The following is an 18,662-nucleotide window of genomic DNA, read 5'->3' as shown; positions in this document are numbered from 1 at the left end:
TGACTACTTATGTGGAGGTAGTGAAAAGAAAGATCGCTCAGTCTCTTTACTAAGCTCTAAGAGCTTGAACAAATTGACTTGTATTTTAGCAAGTCAAGTCTCAGTAATCTGGTCTATAAATTGGGGACAAGATCACTTACCTTGAATTTTTGTGAGAATTAACTGACAGGAGCCCATAAATTGTTAGCACTGTTTTAGGCAGGCCCTTGCTCTTGTCGGCACAGGCGTTAGCCCAGTTCTGGCCTCGGTATCAGTTACCAATATTGTGGGCTAGTGAGGTATAATTACTGAAACCTTAGAGCCAAGATTCCAAGATAGTCACAATTTCAAACACACTCTCTTATTTTCCTTAAGTCAACAAGCACTTGGCAAGTTTTGATTGGGAAGGCTCCTCGGTGGCTACCAACTTCTCCATCAGCCCTGGAGACTGGGCTCTAGGCCCAGGCCTTGCAGCCAGATACCCAGATATGCAGCTGAAAGGTGGTGGGAGGGAAGAAGATGACCGGCCAGGGTACACGGTTTCTGGTAGGTGGGAGGCCTAGGTGCTTGTCCCACTTTCTCAGTCCAACTGGACCCCACTGCACACTCCCAGCTCTAAAAGGAAAGAGCAAGTCAAATCCCCCGAGTTCAGAGGCTCTCTACCTTGCCTGTGCATTAGAATACCTGAGGAAGTTTTAAAATCTTCATGGCTCCAGAACCAATTAAATCAGTATTAAAAAAAAAAAAAAAAAGTCTCTCTAGGTTAATTGCAATGTATACCAAAAACGGAGAACCAGTTTTAGATGGGGTTCTTCAAACACGCCAGGCTCTGGAATGAGTATCATTATTAAAAGTTTACTGGTTCTGAAACACAACCTTTGGAAACCTGTTAATGTTGTAACATCTTAGAAATCAAGAGTGTTCGTCCCATCAGTAGCAGCTAAGATTTGCTAAAATACAAAAACCAGCCTCCCAGGTGGCCTAATGAGTAGGCAAGTTTGAGGGAACCCAGTTAGCTCCCTAGTACTCTAGGGCACTGCTTCCCAACCTCCCATGTCCTTAGAATAACCTGTGATTTTGCTAACATGCAGGTTCTACATCAGAAAGTCTGGGCTAAGGCCTGAGGGTCTGCATTTCTAAGTCTCCTGGCTGGACCCTGGACCACATTTTGGGTGGCAAAATTCTGAAGTGTCTCTTTTTGTGGAAGGGTCAAACCAGCAAGTCTCACTTCAGAAAAATGGAATAACAGGCATGGAAAAGCACCGTCCATGGAGCGTCTTCGGGACGTCTGAGTGATTGTTAGACTGCACTCAGCTGGGCTGGGGGCCTGAGAGAGCCCTCCCAGCCTGTGAGAGGGAAACTGGTTCGAGTGCAGTTTCCCAAGGAAGCAGTCTGTGAAGTGATGCAAGAGGAACTCTGACCCTAACTCCCTGTGAGCAAGCGCGCTCCCCAAGGGAAGTTGGCCTGGACAGTCCAGAGAGGAAGAAGCCCATCCCCTCCACCACATGCCTTTCCTTCCTCCCTTCACCAAATCTCTACTGAGGATCCGCGAGTAAACCACAAGGTCTGAAGGATTCGAAAGTGAATCAGATCTAGTCCCTCACCTTCAGGCAGAGGAACTGACAGTCTGAGGGAAAGAGATTTGTAAAACAAGTGCAATCTTTTTTTTTTTAAACTATGTTTCATTTCTTTTTTTTTTTTTTAAAGATTTATTTATTTATTTATCTATGCAAGCACTGGGTACAGTCAGAAGCGCGGGAGGGTGAGAGAATTCACCAGAGCCAGAGCGGGGAGCAGAGCAGGCAGCAGGAGAGGTCTGCGCGCCATGTGGGACCCTCCTCCGGTGGCCGGAGAGCAGCCGGGGATCGAATCGGCGCTGCAAAGGCTGCAGGCAGCTTCGCAACCCAGCGCTCAACCGCTGCGCCACCAGGGAGGCCCAAAAACAAGTGCAATCTTAAGCAGCAAGTACACAGCAGAAGTGTGTGCAAATTGATGAGCCGCATAATGAAACAATACTAACAGCTTCCTGGAGCAACAGCCACTGGGGGAGTGGAGGGTACTCTTTCCAACAAGGGGTACCAGCCCAAACAAAAAGTCCTGGCCAGGACCGGCCTGCTATGATGGATGAGTATGCTTTGATGTCCTGAAGTCCTTGAAACCAAGACCCTGTAATCTGGAGTCTCGTCATGGGGAGAGCTTCCTACCTTTGTGCTGTAATCTCTAGCTCTAAGATGCAAGTGAATCCAAGGAAGGAAAAGACTTTTAGGGGATCAGCCCCTCAATAGGATGGGGCAGCCGTTTTTCCAGAGAGCTCCAGTACCACCATCCTCTCCCTCCTGTGTCAGAATCCAGCAGGTCATTTTCCTAGAAAAAGAAATATTTGAGTCTTTGCCCTTTGTCACACTGAGCTCTTAATTGGCTTGACCCATCACGCTGCCAGATAGAAAGGCTAAATCCCGAGATTAGGTAGGTCTCCAGCTGGGGTGGGGAGCGTCAGCCAACACGGGCAGGGTCTATGAACCCAGAGCCTATTCCCTCACTCAGCTCCATACAGACCAGCTTTTTAGGACTAAGCAACTGATGCTTGATCCCCACTTACTTTTTCCTTGACTTCCATCTCACAGACAGGAAGTCCTAGAGAAGCAGAAGGGCTGGAGGAAGCAGCCCAGGAGGAGACAGCAGAAAGATGGGGAGTGGAATCAGTGCTGAGGACAGAGAACTGGCCAAGAGGTCCAAGGAGCTAGAAAAGAAGCTGCAGGAGGATGCTGAGAAGGAAGCCAAGACCGTCAAGCTGCTGTTGCTGGGTGAGCAAGATGGAAAGATGAGCCAGAGAAGGAGGCTCTGCTCCTTCCTGCTTATCCTGGGTGGTAGGCGGGTTCTAGCCCACCCTGTGGGGGGGTTGGGGGGGAGGCAGGTCATCTTTCCCCTCCCCTCCAGTTTCAGGGGAGGGCATCAGGAGCTCAAGTGCTGGGCACAGCCACCCCCAAGGAGATGCAGATTGCCAAAGCCACTCTGGAATTGTTCTGTTCATCCCAGAGCCAGGCATAGTGCAAGGGCCAGCACAGACCCACCTATCTCCAAATCCAACCACATCTAACAGCTCCTTTTGGCTTGGCAACTACTGTGCTTACAGATGCTCACGCATCTGCGGTCAGAGAACTGAGTCAAGGCCTTGGAGGACAGCGCCTTCCTACCACGTCATCCATGCCACGTGGTACCAGGGATCTGTCCACTGGCTCCTGCCAAGTATAGTGGTTACTTCTTGCTTTCGGTAAAAATGTTGTAAAACTTAAAAGTAGGGACCCTGGGCAGGGAGAAACAGTCTTTACCTATAGTCTTTTCCCGGTTTTTTATTCAGTAGGTGTCTCTAACACCCCTAACAACAGGAGGTTCATCACCTTGATGAGCCCCTAAGCAGATCACCAATCTGTGCTGAGGAAAACAGGGCATCTCAGCTGTAGAGAAATTGACCAGGGCTGTAGATATTATAGAATGAAGACAATGAAGAGCTTGGGGCATCTGGCTTAGAATAACCCCTGTGGTACTGAGGTAGGCGAGCTAGAGCAGGCGGGGTCTATTAGTCACTGGCTGGCTTGCACAGAGCTCCGGGCTAAGGCACCTCCTTCCCCCAGCTGATCTGTGGCATGGCTGATGACACACTAAAGGAGAGTGACACTGTAAGCTAAACCCGGACTCCAAGGAGCCCAGGAGCGCAGGGCAAAGAGAGATGGCCACTGAGGGATCTTTTAAATCTAAGCAGCTTTCTTCCACATTCAGGATAAGATGTAGTAGAAACAAGCAGAGGCTATTGGGAGGGGCCAGAGGCCTCAGGGTAGTGTAGCTTGGGGAGAGGCTTGAAGGGTTATATGTTTGTTTTGTTTAAAGATTTATTTATTTTTATACAAGAGCTGGGGTACAGGCCAGAGGCACAGGAGGGTGAGAGGATTCACCAGAGACAGAGCAGGGAGCAGAACAGGCAGACTGACTGAAATTCACTGCTGAGGGGAGCAGTGGGCGGGACAGGAGAGGTCTGCTTGCCATGTGGGAATCTCCCTGGCTGGCCAGGAATCGAACCCGCGCTGCCGAGGCTGCGGACAGCTTCACAGCGCTGCGCTCAACCCACTGTGCTACCAGGGAGGCCCCACATGGGTTTTTTTAATTATTTTTTTTTTTTGCATGGGTTTTTTTAATAGGAGAGCAGCGTGTGAATGAAGATATTGGGATATTTTAATCAATAAAGGAAGCAGCAAGATGATGAAAAAATAGTATTTCAATGAAGTGACCTAGCTCACTCCAATCCTGCCCCCAAATCACTCTCCTGAGTAAAACTGGGGAGAGAAATGTGTTAAAGGAATTCCCCTGAATCTATCAGTGGTTCTCAAAGAGATCCTCCCCCACCCTGGAGACATCGGAAGTGTCTGGAGACACTTTTGGTTGGAAATGGAGGGGAGATGAGGCCTGGAAGGCTGCCAAACACCCTACAGTACGCAGCACAACCCCCCACAGGAAAGAATTATCCACCCAAAATGTCAACAGTGCAGAGAAACTTGCTTTAAAACCAGACTTGAAGGTGCCAGCTGAAGGCCGGCAGAACTTAAGGGCAGCGATCACCCTAACAAGGCTTCCAGGCCCGCAGAGCCTTGGGCTTCTCACAGCCCATCTATGGGAGGGGTGGGGAGAGCTGGCGGGAGCCTGAAGCACAAGCTTTTCTCCCTGCAGGTGCAGGCGAGTCGGGCAAGAGCACCATCGTCAAGCAGATGAAGTGAGTATGGACAAAGCCCCAAAGGACTGAGGGAGGGTGCGGTCAGAGCCCATGGAATCTCGGTGCATGCAGGGCTCTCTAGACCTGATTCCCAGCGTGCCTCATCGACATGGCCCTTATTCCTCACTCTCCTTGCAGGATCATTCATCAGGACGGCTACACGCCGGAAGAGTGCCTGGAGTACAAGTCCGTCATCTACGGGAACGTGCTGCAGTCCATCCTGGCTATCATGCGGGCCATGTCCACACTGGGCATTGACTATGCGGAACCAAGTTGTGTAGTACGTGGTTACCAGTATGTGGTTCATGACAACAAACAGACCAGCAGCCAATAAGTTTTAAGGAAAGATGGGTCAGATAAGCGTTGTCTAACTGAAATCCCACCTGCTAAGCTTCTAATCTTTTTATTCAGGCCTAGAGAAGAAAGCAGTTCCTACCTACCATTGTAATGTTTACAAAATCTGTTTCCTTTGCCTTTTTATCTTATTTTAGTATTTAAATGCTCCCCTTGGGGCTCCTTGCCCTGGCCAGGTAACTTCCATCAGCTAAACCCCTAGTGCCAGCACTGGCATTTCCCTAGATTTGAATCAAAGAACAAAGGTCTGGGTTCTTGTCTTCCATCTTATCTATTTCACGGGCAACCTGGTTGTCAACCACCCCCTTCCCCTTCTGCAGAGGACACATTTTATGGCATTACACTTTCGGCCCAAGGATGGAAGATGAAAATACCACCTGAAACCTCAGCTACCTGCTAGACATCCCAGGACTGACATATTGCCAGCCTCTACAACTCAGACGCACACTTGAAAATTAATCAGTGTTTTTTGTGGAATCTTAACTAGAAACTGTCTCCACCATGGGCTGTGGTAGCACTGCAAAGTGCTTTCCTTTAGTAGTTGTCCCAGAAGCCTCCTAGAAAACCATCACTCCAATGTAGTTGTCCACTTTCTGCCTTCTAGGGCGATGGGCGACAGCTCAGCAGCCTGGCGGATTCCGTTGAGGAGGGCACCATGCCTCCCGAGCTGGTGGAGGTCATCAAGAGGTTGTGGGATGATGCTGGGGTACAAGCCTGCTTCGACAGAGCTGCCGAGTACCAGCTCAATGACTCGGCCTCTTAGTAAGTCTCTGGTCAGGGAAGGGGCGAGGTGAGACATAAGCAACACTTCCAGGAGAAATCACACCCAACCTAAAGGTTCAGAAACTGAAAGGTGGAGATCCAAGGGTTGATTCAGTCTGTACATCTGTTTTTTAGGCTTAAGCAGTGTTTTGTTAGGTTGTGAATTTAGTGCCTTTAGGTAGGGACATTTGCCATAGCTCCCACCACCCTGTACTTCCTTAGGCTGGCTCACTGCAGCCTACAAAACAGACAAAAAATATTAAAGAGAGGGGCTCTGACGAGCGGCCTTCAGCCCCTGGACAATTACATGGTAGATAGCTGTTCCTTTCAACTGTGAACACAGACGGCCCTGCAGTGTCGCACTCTCAGGCCTGACTCACAGTGCCTCTTCCAGGGCTGAGCTTTCTAGCTGGTAATCCAGGTTCTACTTAGGACACTAACCAGAAAGCAAAGTCTCCTCCACCCATAGCATCTTATGTCAGGGTACCAGGGCAGGGATAACACTAACTCCCAGGAAAAACCAAAGGAAAGTCTGTCAGGGACTGGAGAGAATTAACTTTGTAAGACTGGTTACAAAAAGGGGCACAGAGTTTACCAATGCCAGGCCTGACTCATTCTGCCACCTAATGTCGGGAGGTCATCACTTACTGTCCCTGGAGCACGCACTCATTAAGGTCTGGGCACTGCTAGATGCATTAGGTAGAATATCTCATTTCATCTGCACAGCAAGTCTTTGAGGTAGAACTTTTTTTAATAAGCCCATTTACAGATCAAAAAGTGAGGCTCTGAAAATTAGTCCAAGGTCAAAGCTAAAGGGCAGAGGCTAGGTTTGAATCCAGGTCTATTTGACCACCACGTTGACTATTTTTCACAATTCACCATAATGACCCTTGACTCCGGGCAAGTTATTTACTCTGTATTTTTTCCTGCATCTGTAAGACGGGATATGAAACTTGAAGGCTTATAAGGTAAAATGAGGATTTCAACATGAAAATGTCTGGCATAGAGTTGGAACCTGGTGTTCGTATTCTTCCCCTTCTCTCGGTCATCTCACTTCACAACTGCCTTCCTTCTACCCTTAAAAAAATTTTTATGTGCATTATCTAACTCTTAAGTAGAACTAAACCATGAATCATCCAGCTTCAACAGTTATCTACACACAGCCACTTTTGTTTCATTTTACCTCTATTCCCTACTGGATATTCATCCAAACATCTCATCCCAACATTTCATTGTTTTCTCTAAAAAATAAAGACTCTTAAATCACATTCCTAAACACAAATTCCTGAATGTCATCAAATATCCAAGTCTGTGTTCATTTAAATTCCCCCCGGTTATCTCAAAATTTCTTCCCTCAGTTTGTTTCTAAGTCCTTGCATGCATTGATTTGTGTCTCATGCCTCTAAAGACTCTTTTTTTTTTTTAAAGATTTATTTATTTATACGAGAACTGGGGTACAGGACAGAAGCACAGGAGGGTGAGAGAATTCACCAGAGACAGAATGGGGAGCAGAACAGCAGATGGACCAAAAACACTGCTGAGGGGAGCAGCAGGCAAGATAGGTCTGCCACGCAATGTGGGTATCTCCCTGGTGGGCTGGGAATCGAACCCACACTGCAGAGGCTGCGGCCTGCGGTGCAGAGGCTGCAGACAGCTTCATAGAATTGTGCTCAACCTGTTGTGCCCCTAGGGAGGCCCTCTAAAGCCTCTTTTAATCTACTTCTTGATGGAAATGCTGATACCTATTGAAACTACCAAATTGAATCTCAGGGTCTAGAAAAAAAAAACTTTATAGTCACGCGAAGTTCAAGAGAAAGCTAGCTGACTTAAATGGGGCAGAATCCCTGCCTCAAATGGGCTGTCCTTCAGCTCACCCCACACTTCCTTTTGTAAGAACACATGAGGGTTTGAGGGAAAGAATTCTAGATTTAACAATATGGCTTCTGGCCCTGGTTCTAGTGCCAAATTAGTTCTGTGACTCAGGTTAAGACCCTTTACCTCTCTCAGCCTTGGCTGTGGAAAATTGAATGTCAATCACTTCTCTCCAGTTACCTAAACCAATTAGACCGGATTACAGCCCCCGACTACCTCCCTAATGAGCAAGATGTGCTTCGATCCAGAGTCAAAACTACAGGGATCATTGAGACCAAGTTTTCTGTCAAAGACTTGAACTTCAGGTAAGTACATGGTTCTCTGGGACACCTCAGGTACACACATGAAATCCCCCAGAAGGGCAAGGGCAGGCTTCTTGGTCTCCACACAAGCCTGACCTAGTGTCCTCCCTCTCCCCCTTCCTTCCTCACTTTCTATCTTACTGCAACTGGCCCCAACGTGAGCGCATCTCAGGGTGAACACCAAGTGTGTGGGGTCATAAAAAGGCGGGCATACCTATGAGAATGGCTGCTTCTCCCCTCAGGATGTTTGATGTTGGAGGGCAGAGATCAGAAAGAAAGAAGTGGATCCACTGCTTTGAAGGAGTCACCTGCATCATTTTCTGTGCAGCCCTCAGTGCTTATGATATGGTGCTGGTGGAAGATGACGAAGTGGTGAGTGGCCTTTGCACCAAGCAGTGTTGATAGAACAAGTCCTCCCTGTGAACCTTCCTCTGAGCTTTGTGTCAATCCACTGTCCCAATTTTGGTGATGTCAGCTAACATTGACTGTCTAGCAGTCCTCTAGCAGACCAATCAATGTCCCAGGCAAATAATTCTAGAAATAACCTCTTCTGCAAGTTCTAGGTCAGCATGTTATCTTGGTCTCAGATTAGATATTCAAGTATCATCTGATATCACAGAGCTCAAAAGAATCTAGCATTAAAGGAGCAAGGGACCATCAGCTTGGCAAAGCAATGGTGTTATACCAAAGGTGCTACACTAAGGAACGCCCCCCCCCCCAACCCCAGCCAGGCTGCCTAGGGAAATATAGGAGATAAAAAATGACAGCTGAGCAAACATATGGTGTCTGTCTTTATGCAACGTTAAATAGAGGAGTTGAGCTACTAACCTCATTTGGAAGCCTAAATACGTACCAGTGCCAACAGGACTAAGGAGAGACAGGCAAACCAGGTTTCCTACATGTCAATTAAATCGGCAGCTGGAGAACTACCTGGGGTTGATTCTCTTGAGCCTGTAGAGTTCTACATGACAGGATCTCTGCAAGACAAGTGTCAGACCCCAGCAAGCTACCTTCTGAGAGGGGAATGTCAAAGGCATGGAAAACACTCACCGTGCATCGGTATCTCTCTGCTCCATAAATGGAGCCCCGCAGCTCAGTGATGCTTGACAAACCACACAGCCTCCTATCCCTTGCTCTAGTTTTCCTGCTCTCCTTGGAGTTCAAATCCACAGTAGAGCACTGCATATCTTCTAGCGAAAACATCTACTGAAAAGGGCTATACTTTTTCTGAGATTTCGTCCATCTTTAATCCTAAGATCTATGAGGTCCTAAAGAGTATAGTCGGAGCATTAACAACTTGCACTGCTACAGAATTTCATTTCTCTCTTTATTGAATGAAAAGACTGGATCACAGTCAGTTAACAGTCTACTTCAAGACCCTCTAAGTCCACTCCCTAAAAACAGTCACTGGGCTGGGTCACTGGGCAACCTCTGCACCCTGCATATATATAGCACCACTTCTCACTTGCTCGGAATGGCAATCAGTGAAGGAAAAAAGGGATCAGAAGTGCTAGTGGTGGGAAATTCTCTAGCTCTCACTATCTGACACCAATGCCAAAGAATTCCTGTTATGTTCCCGCCCAAACAGATCCCAGACTCTCTTAACAGAAGCCTATCAAAGGCATCAGGGAGACACAAATGGGCACATGCTAACTTGGGCCTGGTTTAGCAGCAGTACTTAGAGAAGGCAAAGCCCTTAGTTGTGTGCTGGCTGCCAAAGACCTGCATAACATTTATTATAAACCTATATGCCAGCCACCATCACGGACACTCTACATACATGATCAGGTAAGCACATGGTTCTCTGGGACACGTCAGGGGAACTGATATGCAGAAAAGCTCAATAATTCTCCCAAGTCGCACGGCTATGATAGGAAAAGGATTAGAAGGAAGCCAGACTGCTTTGCTGTACTTCACACTAAGAGAGAAGCTGTTCTGGTCTTTCCTTTTACATGTGAAGCACTAATCTCTCCAAGGCGAATGAGAACAGGAAGCAGGCAAATGCTCTGTCAGCCAATCTGATATTTCTGGTGTTTCCTCTACTAGAATCGTATGCATGAATCACTGCACCTGTTCAACAGCATATGCAACCACAAGTTTTTTGCAGCTACTTCCATTGTCCTCTTTCTCAACAAGAAGGACCTCTTTGGGGAAAAAGTCAAGAAAGTTCATCTCAGCATCTGTTTTCCAGAATATGATGGTAAGTGCCAAGGGCTGGAGACAATGGTGATGTTTTCTTAGTCATGACTGCTGGCTGCCTTGCTTCCTCTACCACAGAGACATAAAAGAATTTGTCTTTAGGGAGAAACCTGGGCATTCAGTTATGGGTTTGCTGACTCTGGGACAGAGCACATGTTAGAACAGGAGAGCAGCTATTCAAATGTTACTTCCCAGAAACCAAGGGCAGAGACAGAGAGACACCTCTTCAATCAATGTCTTTACTCAAGTAACAAAACTAGGTACAACAGGAGAGAGCCCTCCCTCTGAAATAGGACCCCAAATGTAGCTGTTTAATAACACAATATTTTAAGATCCAGCCACCTAAAGAATAGATGAGCAAATAAGGAAAACTAACTTATCCCACCTCTTCACTATTTTTCTGGAAAACCAGGGAACAACTCTTATGAGGACGCAGGGAATTACATCAAGAGTCAGTTCCTTGATCTCAACATGCGAAAAGATGTCAAAGAAATCTACAGTCACATGACCTGTGCCACTGACACACAGAATGTCAAATTTGTATTTGATGCAGTTACAGATATTATCATCAAAGAAAACCTCAAGGACTGTGGGCTCTTCTAATCCTCACCATTCTTCATTCTTCTATAATCAGGCTTGGAATCTGGGTAATTTCAAGCAGAAAAGCATACATCACTATACCACGACATGAAGAACGAACCCATTCTCCTTCTGGAAATGGAGTGAGCATGATTCCAATCGTCTCCCTTAAGTTCTTTTCAAAGTGGGACAGCTAGTACAGGTTAAAGACAAGGGGTCAGAAACTAAGGTCCCAGGACGGGTTCTACAGCTTCCTACAAAAAACACGAATACTTCATTTCTGAACCTCAAGTTCCTCATCTATAAAATGAAGATAACTTCTCTACTAGTAGAGAAGGATTATTAATCACAGGATTATTCTGACGACCACGAACATAACTGAGGGAAGGCTGTGTGGTTAGTCATAGAAAGAAATCCTACGTAAAAACTGTCATTTATTGAATTCACCACCTGGCTTTTAGATGAACTATTCTAAGCAAAACAGCAAACCTTCCACACAGCCTGCAAAATATAGAAACAAAACTTCAGTAAACCCACCAGCCCCTTTTTATTAACAGACATCTATGTATCTTTGCGCAGAGATCTGGATCATGGGATGAGGAGATGTAAGCCTGTTGGTTTCTGAGGCACACATCCAAGACAACCCTCTTTATTAAGTGCAGATTACCCTTCTGCTCCCAAAGCTGCAAAAACACGGAGTTTCTTTTATCTCCACATGTAACCACTTCTCAGCTATACAAGATAATTTCTGAGTAAACTGGGAGAACATCAACATACTCCCACTTGCAGTCTTAATGGTTTACTGCTGCCACATCTCTATTGTACATTGAGAACAAGTGGGCAATCCTAAAGTCCTCATTTCAACTGCTACATGTTTCAGAACAAAAAAGGTAGCTGATCTTGTTTTTAGGCACTGAAAATCTACTCACGTGGGTCCATGTGAGGCCTGGCTGAAAACATCTCCCAAACAGACCAACAAGTAAATTATTCCTTTGAACTCCTTTGAGGGGAAAGAAGCTTGCATTTATCTTGACAGGAGGTGGTGAAGTCAAGTATAGATTTAGCATTTACAACTACTAGTGAGGAAAGCTCTTGGCACCCAAAATTTAGTATATAAAAGAAAGTGTCAATTAAAACGAAAATCTGCTCCTTGCCAGAAACACACATTCACACTTAGGCTGCGACTAGCAATATTGATACTAGAGAGCCATATGAGCTTGAAATACACTGAAGGATAAATCTGCAGCTGTTAAAATTAGATGCATTTAATAGTTTTTGATTCCCTGAAAAGAAACCAAGTTGGATGAATTACCAGATAAATAAAGGAAACCACTATGACTACTGCAAAGTGAAACCTGGGGAAGAGCCCTTGCATTCAGGAGCTGTTCAGGGACTCTCCTAAGTGGCAACCATCACTCACCTGTTCACTTTAACTCAACACACAGGGAATCTGGGTCCTTTCTGTAGAAGGAATCCGTCTGGCAGTCTGATGAAACCTAAGGACCTCTTTTAGAACATTTAAAAATGCATAAAATACCAGCAAATTACAATACAGCGAACACAGCTCTATCTTTGGAGTGCTGAAGATCTAGGTTAAGAATCCTGGATACCATAATGATCTTGCCTATTCGGGCCCCAAACATCATTTATCATCCTGATTCTATCATTAAACAGGGTGCCCCACATGCCCCGCAATCGTACCTGTTTGCTTATTAACTTTTCCTGGGCCTTAGATTCTAGACAAGAATTGGTTATGGACCCAACTATAAAAGCCTAATCCAGACTCCTCGGTTACTGGTATTCCCCACAGAACTACCATGCAAACAGCCGGGTGGACAGGTTCACTGGGAGAAAATTCAAAAACACCTAGCAAAACAAGACAAGGTTTTTCTCTGATAAACATCCTAACTTTTTAACAAGGTCACACAAGTCATTCTGCATAAACACTTTGCAAAAAGTTTATCTTGGAGGCTGGTGGGGAAGCAGCAGTGCTTAAAACACGTTCTGCAGCTCCTTTCCTGGGGTTACGATTTGGTTATTTTAAGATCTTATGTTTTTAATCTAAAACTCTCTGGGCAAGTCCACACGCCTTGGTTATCCATTCAAATGTATCTTAGAATAAAGTCAACATAATTCTCTGAAACTCTTGGCCAACAGTGGGCACGTCTCTGAGCAAACGGACTTCACCTCAAGTGTTCTGGATAAGCTTCCCAAAAAGGCATTCATCCTGACCCCAGCTTAACTATTTGTCAGGCTCAGAGTTCCCACAGCTGTCAGAACTAGAGACAAGTGCACTGATACTTCTACACAACGGCTTATTTTGATCTTTTTGATTGTGCTCATGAAAAGGACTTCTTGGCATAAAATAGCTGCTAGAATACTTAACATTAACATTAAGCTATATAATCACTTGGCTGTCTTTATCTCTTTTGCCTCACTTTAAATTTACATAAAGCTGTTGAATTTTACATACTTTTAAAAGTCACCAGAATCTTTTTCGTAACAAATTAGGTCAGAAACTAATATTCAACCTTATTTTCATGGACTAAAATCTTAATTCTTAGAATGATACAGCTAAAAGAAACTTCAAAATATTCCAGACCCATCATCAGCAATTTAGAGTTAAAAAAATGAGGTGCAGGGAGTTGGGGTATCTTCAAGGTCACACTGCTTAGAAGTAGCAGAATTAGAACTCCAAAAACAGGCCTTCTGAAACCAAAGCCCATGGCCCTTATATATGCACCACACTACCAACACAGCACCAACATTTGTACAAGCGCACCATAAAGCCAAACTCAGTTTCTTATTCTAAGTCTTCCTCATTCCAACCAAATTCTTGGTTATCTTTTAGATATACCATCTCTAAATCATACATGTTTAACAAAACCATGTCCAAATTAAACACAAATTGGTCTCAAAATGGAATGTGAAGCTAGGGTATAGCAACCAAACATAAATATCAATGGCTTTCAGTTTGTTTCTCAAAAGTAGAGTTTCCCATTCGTATCCTCACAGGGCAGAGACCATACTGCACTTCCCTCGTATTACATAATTAAGATACTGGTGACAGTAAACCGAATATAAATTAGGTTCTATTTCATGAAATCTGTTGAGTCCTTTTATCTTTTTTTAAACAAAAACACGGTATAATTGACACAAAAGGATGAAATCACATAATTCCAATTATTTGCTATCTAAAGTGGTCAAATTTATAAAGACTGGGCCTCCCCGGTGGCTCAGTGGGTTGAGCACAGCGCTGTGAAGCTGTTCTCAGCCTCTGCAGTGCGGGTTCGATTCCTGGCCTGCCAGCTAGATTCCCACATGGTGCATCAGACCTCTCCTGTAGCACCCGCTGCTCCCCTCAGCAGTGTATTTCGGTCATCTGTCTGTTCTGCTCCCTGCACTGTCTCTGGTGGATTCTCTCGCCGCCCGCACCTCTGGCCTGTACCCCCGTTCTTGTATGCATAAATAAATAAATCTTTAAAAAAAAAAAAACACACCCACTCTCTACTTGGAGCTGTGCCGTAGACCCAAGTGTGCCAACATGCTGGGTGGGGAAGGTGGGGAAGCGTGAAAAGCTCTTACCTCCCACTGCCCTCTCTACCCGGCACAGCCCCCAGGGCACAGCCCCCAGAGCAGATTCCAGAGGCTCTGGTGGTCCAGCCAGGTAGAGGTGTGAAGACATTCCCATGCAGTCAAACTGCAGAGGCAGAAGGGCACTTTTCTGTCTTGGCCACAAAAAAAGCAAACACTGGTATGATTAGAAAATTAAAAACTGGACTTAAATGTACAACAAAGCAAAGAAAGAGCTTTTCACCCTGCTTCACAAATTTTAAATCAATTGATAGTTAAACTTTTTTTCATGACTTCAAAATGAATATGGGGGGAGTGATGCTGAGAGAGACAATCAACTACAAAGAACACACTTGCTGGTTTTGTCTTTTGAGTATCGTATTTACAAAGCAATAGCACCTTTAAAAATGTTATTTCTATTTGATCAGAACCATAAAACATCACAACTAGAAGGAATAATTTAGTCTATGTTTAGGTAACGGCTAATGGATATGACTGAAATATTTCATATATAGTTGGAGCAGGGGGAAGGCCAGAATCCAGTACACCAACCAACCCCACCCCGACCAACCTCACCCTCCAACTTTATAAAATTCTGAGAGGTCGCCAGACCCTTATCCTACACGAGCAAGGAAGAACAGTTAGAAAGAAGAGGTAATTTCTTCCATTTTGTTATGTGCATTGGGAATCTCTCTTATGTACAAATAAGCCTCGAAAAAATGCCCAAATAACCCAAAGAAATATGGGGAGCAGGTGGCAGGGGTACAAGGTCAGAAGATAAATCACGTTGTACAGAATTTACATTCTAGGGGCCTCCCTGGTGGCGCAAGAGGTTAAGCATCAGCACAATGAAGCAATCTTCAGCTACTGCAGCATGAGTTTGATCCCCAGCTGGGGAGGTGACCCACATGGCACAGCAGACCTCTCCTGTCTCGCCCGCTGCTCCCCTCAGCAGTGTATTTCAGTCAGTCTGCCTGTTCTGTTCCCTGCTCTGTCTCTGGTGAATCCTTACCTCACCTCCCACACCACTGGTCTGTATCCCCATTCTTGTATGCATAAATAAATAAATCCTTAAAAAAAATTTAACATACTAGCTGTCAAAGTACTTCACTAGGACGGTATGTCCCAGTGGTGTGTTCATTCACATTCGATTATTTGTGTTACCTTGATTCTTACTAGACTTCAGGAAAACACTAACATTTGGGTATTCGATGACATTTTGTATTTATTTCCTCAAACATTTCTTAACTACTTTCTAACTGTTTTCAAAAAGGCTCCTTCTGTTGTTCAGAGATTGCTAGCTTTGCTCTTTATTCAATGAATACTCCTGTATTTACCTGTCAGAGAACTTTCTTTTATCTTCACTTAGGTGTGTCTCTTTCCATTTTCCTGCATAAATAATGCAGTGAAATAAATCAATTTTTGGAAACACCCACATTTCTTGATTTGTCTTAATTCTGTATAAAAATTAATTAAGTCTTCAGTTAACATTGACAATAGGTTCTTGGAAATGACCAATTTAAGCAAAATGACGTATACAGAAAATCAGACCTTCAAATAATGTCATTTCATTCAACCTAGGTCATGATTTTTTTCTTCTCATCAACATTAATGCTATTCAAGAAACTGCTGCACTCTGTATCTAAAATGTGTGTTCTTTGATCAAACAGTCCTCACACTAGTTTTTTTTGATGGAAGGCACCGTAAATCATGTATGAAAGATGCCTCTTCCAATTGGCAAATAAAAAATAACTCAGTGGTTTACCAGCTATTTTGAAGTTCTCTATTACTTGCGTTGATCCTAATATTGGTCCTATTCAATGGTCCCCAAATGTTGGCCCAGGTTAGGTGCAGCAGAACCACCTGAGGAATTTATTTAAAAATACACATTTCTAGAATCTGTTTCAAGCACTTTAGCATGCTAAGTTAGCCAGGAAATCTGTGTTAATGAGCAACTCCAGATAAATACTGCTATATGATATTCCTTATCTCTTATTCCTGAGAACACTCAGGTCAGGCCAGGTGTGTGCAGGCCTTACAGGAGAAAGTGGGGGGTGTTGGGGGTGAGGGAAGGGGAAGGATGCCCTGTCCCAACTTGTTTTGAAGTATGCGCTCCTCAGCAGAAGCAACTCAAAATGTAATGAGAAAATGGGGTGGCGGGATAAAGGAGAGGCTTAAAACCAAAACAAAGCAACAAAGCTATTGACCACATCCTGGAAATTAGTTATCCAGTTTCTCACTTAAATCTTTCTTTCACTTCATAACTGAGAGCAAAATCAACTCCTAATTTCAGGCCTCTATGCAGCCTGGTTTTCTCCTGCGCTTGGATGCCATGAGCTACATGGAGATCTGCGACCTGTCCAGGTCAATCTCCGATTTGTACTATGAAGCCAAAAGTGGAATGGCAATTACCTGACAGTGCTGGGAAACTGAGATAGCTTTGTTTTATTTTTTTATTTTATTTTAAAGATTTATTTATTCATTTATTTATAGAAGCACTGGGTACAGTCAGAAGCGCAGGAGAATGAGAGAATTCACCAGAGCCAGAGCGGGGAGCAGATCAGGCAGAAGGACTGAAGTACACTGCTGAGGGGAGCAGCGGGCGGCAGAAGAGGTCTGCACGCCATGTGGGACCCTCCTCAGGTGGCAGGGGAGCAGCCGGGGATCGAACCGGCGCTGCGGAGGCTGCGGGCAGCTTCGCAACCCAGCGCTCAACCGCTGCGCCACCGGGGAGGCCCGAGATAGCTTTGTTTTAAAAGTCAGTATACACATGAGAGATTTCACAGGTAATAAGGGCAAAGGAATCAGTGCCGATTTAGGTCTGTACAAAGTAGAGTAGAGAACTGTGCCTTTTTTTAACATCTAGAAGGGGGGGGGGAATCAATTAAAGACAGATCCCTAGTTGGCAAGAGGCACTAACTTTACCCTACTTGTAACTGCCAATATAGCAAGGGGTTCTGCAACAGGAAACTCTAGAAATACACTAAGCAAATGGATATAGAGATGAAGTAACTAGTCAGACCAGGCAAGCAATGTCCAAAGATAGCCACATGTACAAACTGGAAATCATTGGTCAGGATATAAGAATATAAGGCAGGCAAATGGATGAGAAGAACCCGCAGTCATTTTTAAGTACTCCAAAATGAGCGTATAATAAAGCACAAATGGAACACAGTAACAGAATAAAACATAAAGCAAGAAAACCACTTTTTTTTTTCTATTTGGTCCATCTAGTCTTAGAATGCAGCACCTTATTAAAAAACAACAATTCATCATTGAAAAGGATAGTAAAATAACACACTGAACTGGAGATTTAGAGCTCAAACTATCCAAGATGAAACTGTCATATCAAGACCCACTTAAGAATAACTGAAAATTCATGGAATTTTCATGTCAGGAGGTGGAAATCTATTGCAAAACTGATTTTATAAAGTTAGGGAAAAGAGCCCATTAAGGAGAATACTTCTTCCTTACTCAGAGGCCCATGATGGAAAGTCTACTGACCAAGGTTTTAATGAGGTGGAGAAGATGTGACTGTCAGAATAAAGTTATAGTTGCATTCCTTCCTGCTATTAAGTTTACTCATTAAACTTTCATTTTCTTAGATGGTCCAAAGCCTGGCCCCCTGCATTCTGAAACATGATCCATCACAAATCTCCAGCATTCTCCACCGACAAGAAACAAGGCAACTTTCAGTTTCTTTGAATACAAGTATCCATCACTTTTCTCCAGACTAGTACATATGATCCCCAGATTCTGGCTCTGCTATAAGAAAAGATCTTTTATTTCAAAATACACATTAGTGATTTACAAGGCTGATGATCAGAATCACCCTTTTTAAAGATTGCCAGCCCACTAGCAAAGAAAAGTCCATTATCTGAGACAGATCCGGATGATTTTAATTTAAGGCATATTTGAAAACCACTGACTTAACACTTGTGTTCCTGTGTCCTCAAGGAATGCGCACTTAGGTAAATAATTTGAAATGATGGAGTAGGAAGTGGTTGTCATGTAAATACAGAACAAATTTAAATGGTGTAGAGGCAGAAAAATGGAGAACTATTTTTCATTAACAGAAGGGCTAAAAAAATGAACATAACAGATATATTCAAATGAAAATACAAAATGCATCTCAAAGTGAAATTAACTTTTCTGGATTATCTGTTATTTCAGTTATCAACAATACCATCCCATTAGCCCAGACTGTAGAAAGAACATTCTACCAGTTCTCATTTCCAGATGATCCTATATTACAACAGAATACAATAAGGAAAAGGTAG

At 44.2% G+C, this 18,662-nt stretch overlaps 1 protein-coding gene across 1 annotated transcript; it reads left to right on the top strand.

The window, feature by feature from the left end:
• Positions 1 to 2,665: 2,665 nt before the first annotated feature.
• GNAT2 (G protein subunit alpha transducin 2) lies at positions 2,666 to 10,912 on the top strand (the record flags this gene model as incomplete). The annotated part of the gene is made up of 8 exons (XM_084243977.1): positions 2,666 to 2,783; positions 4,699 to 4,741; positions 4,880 to 5,021; positions 5,700 to 5,857; positions 7,906 to 8,034; positions 8,274 to 8,403; positions 10,078 to 10,231; positions 10,643 to 10,912. The coding sequence occupies 8 exons, from the start codon at positions 2,666 to 2,668 to the stop codon at positions 10,831 to 10,833; spliced, it is 1,065 nt and encodes a 354-aa protein (XP_084100103.1). The 3' UTR covers positions 10,834 to 10,912.
• Positions 10,913 to 18,662: the final 7,750 nt, after the last annotated feature.

Source organism: Talpa europaea (assembly GCF_964194135.1).
Source record: "Talpa europaea genome assembly, chromosome: 9".
Classification (NCBI taxonomy): domain Eukaryota; kingdom Metazoa; phylum Chordata; class Mammalia; order Eulipotyphla; family Talpidae; genus Talpa; species Talpa europaea.
This window is presented reverse-complemented; position numbering and strand designations above follow the sequence as displayed.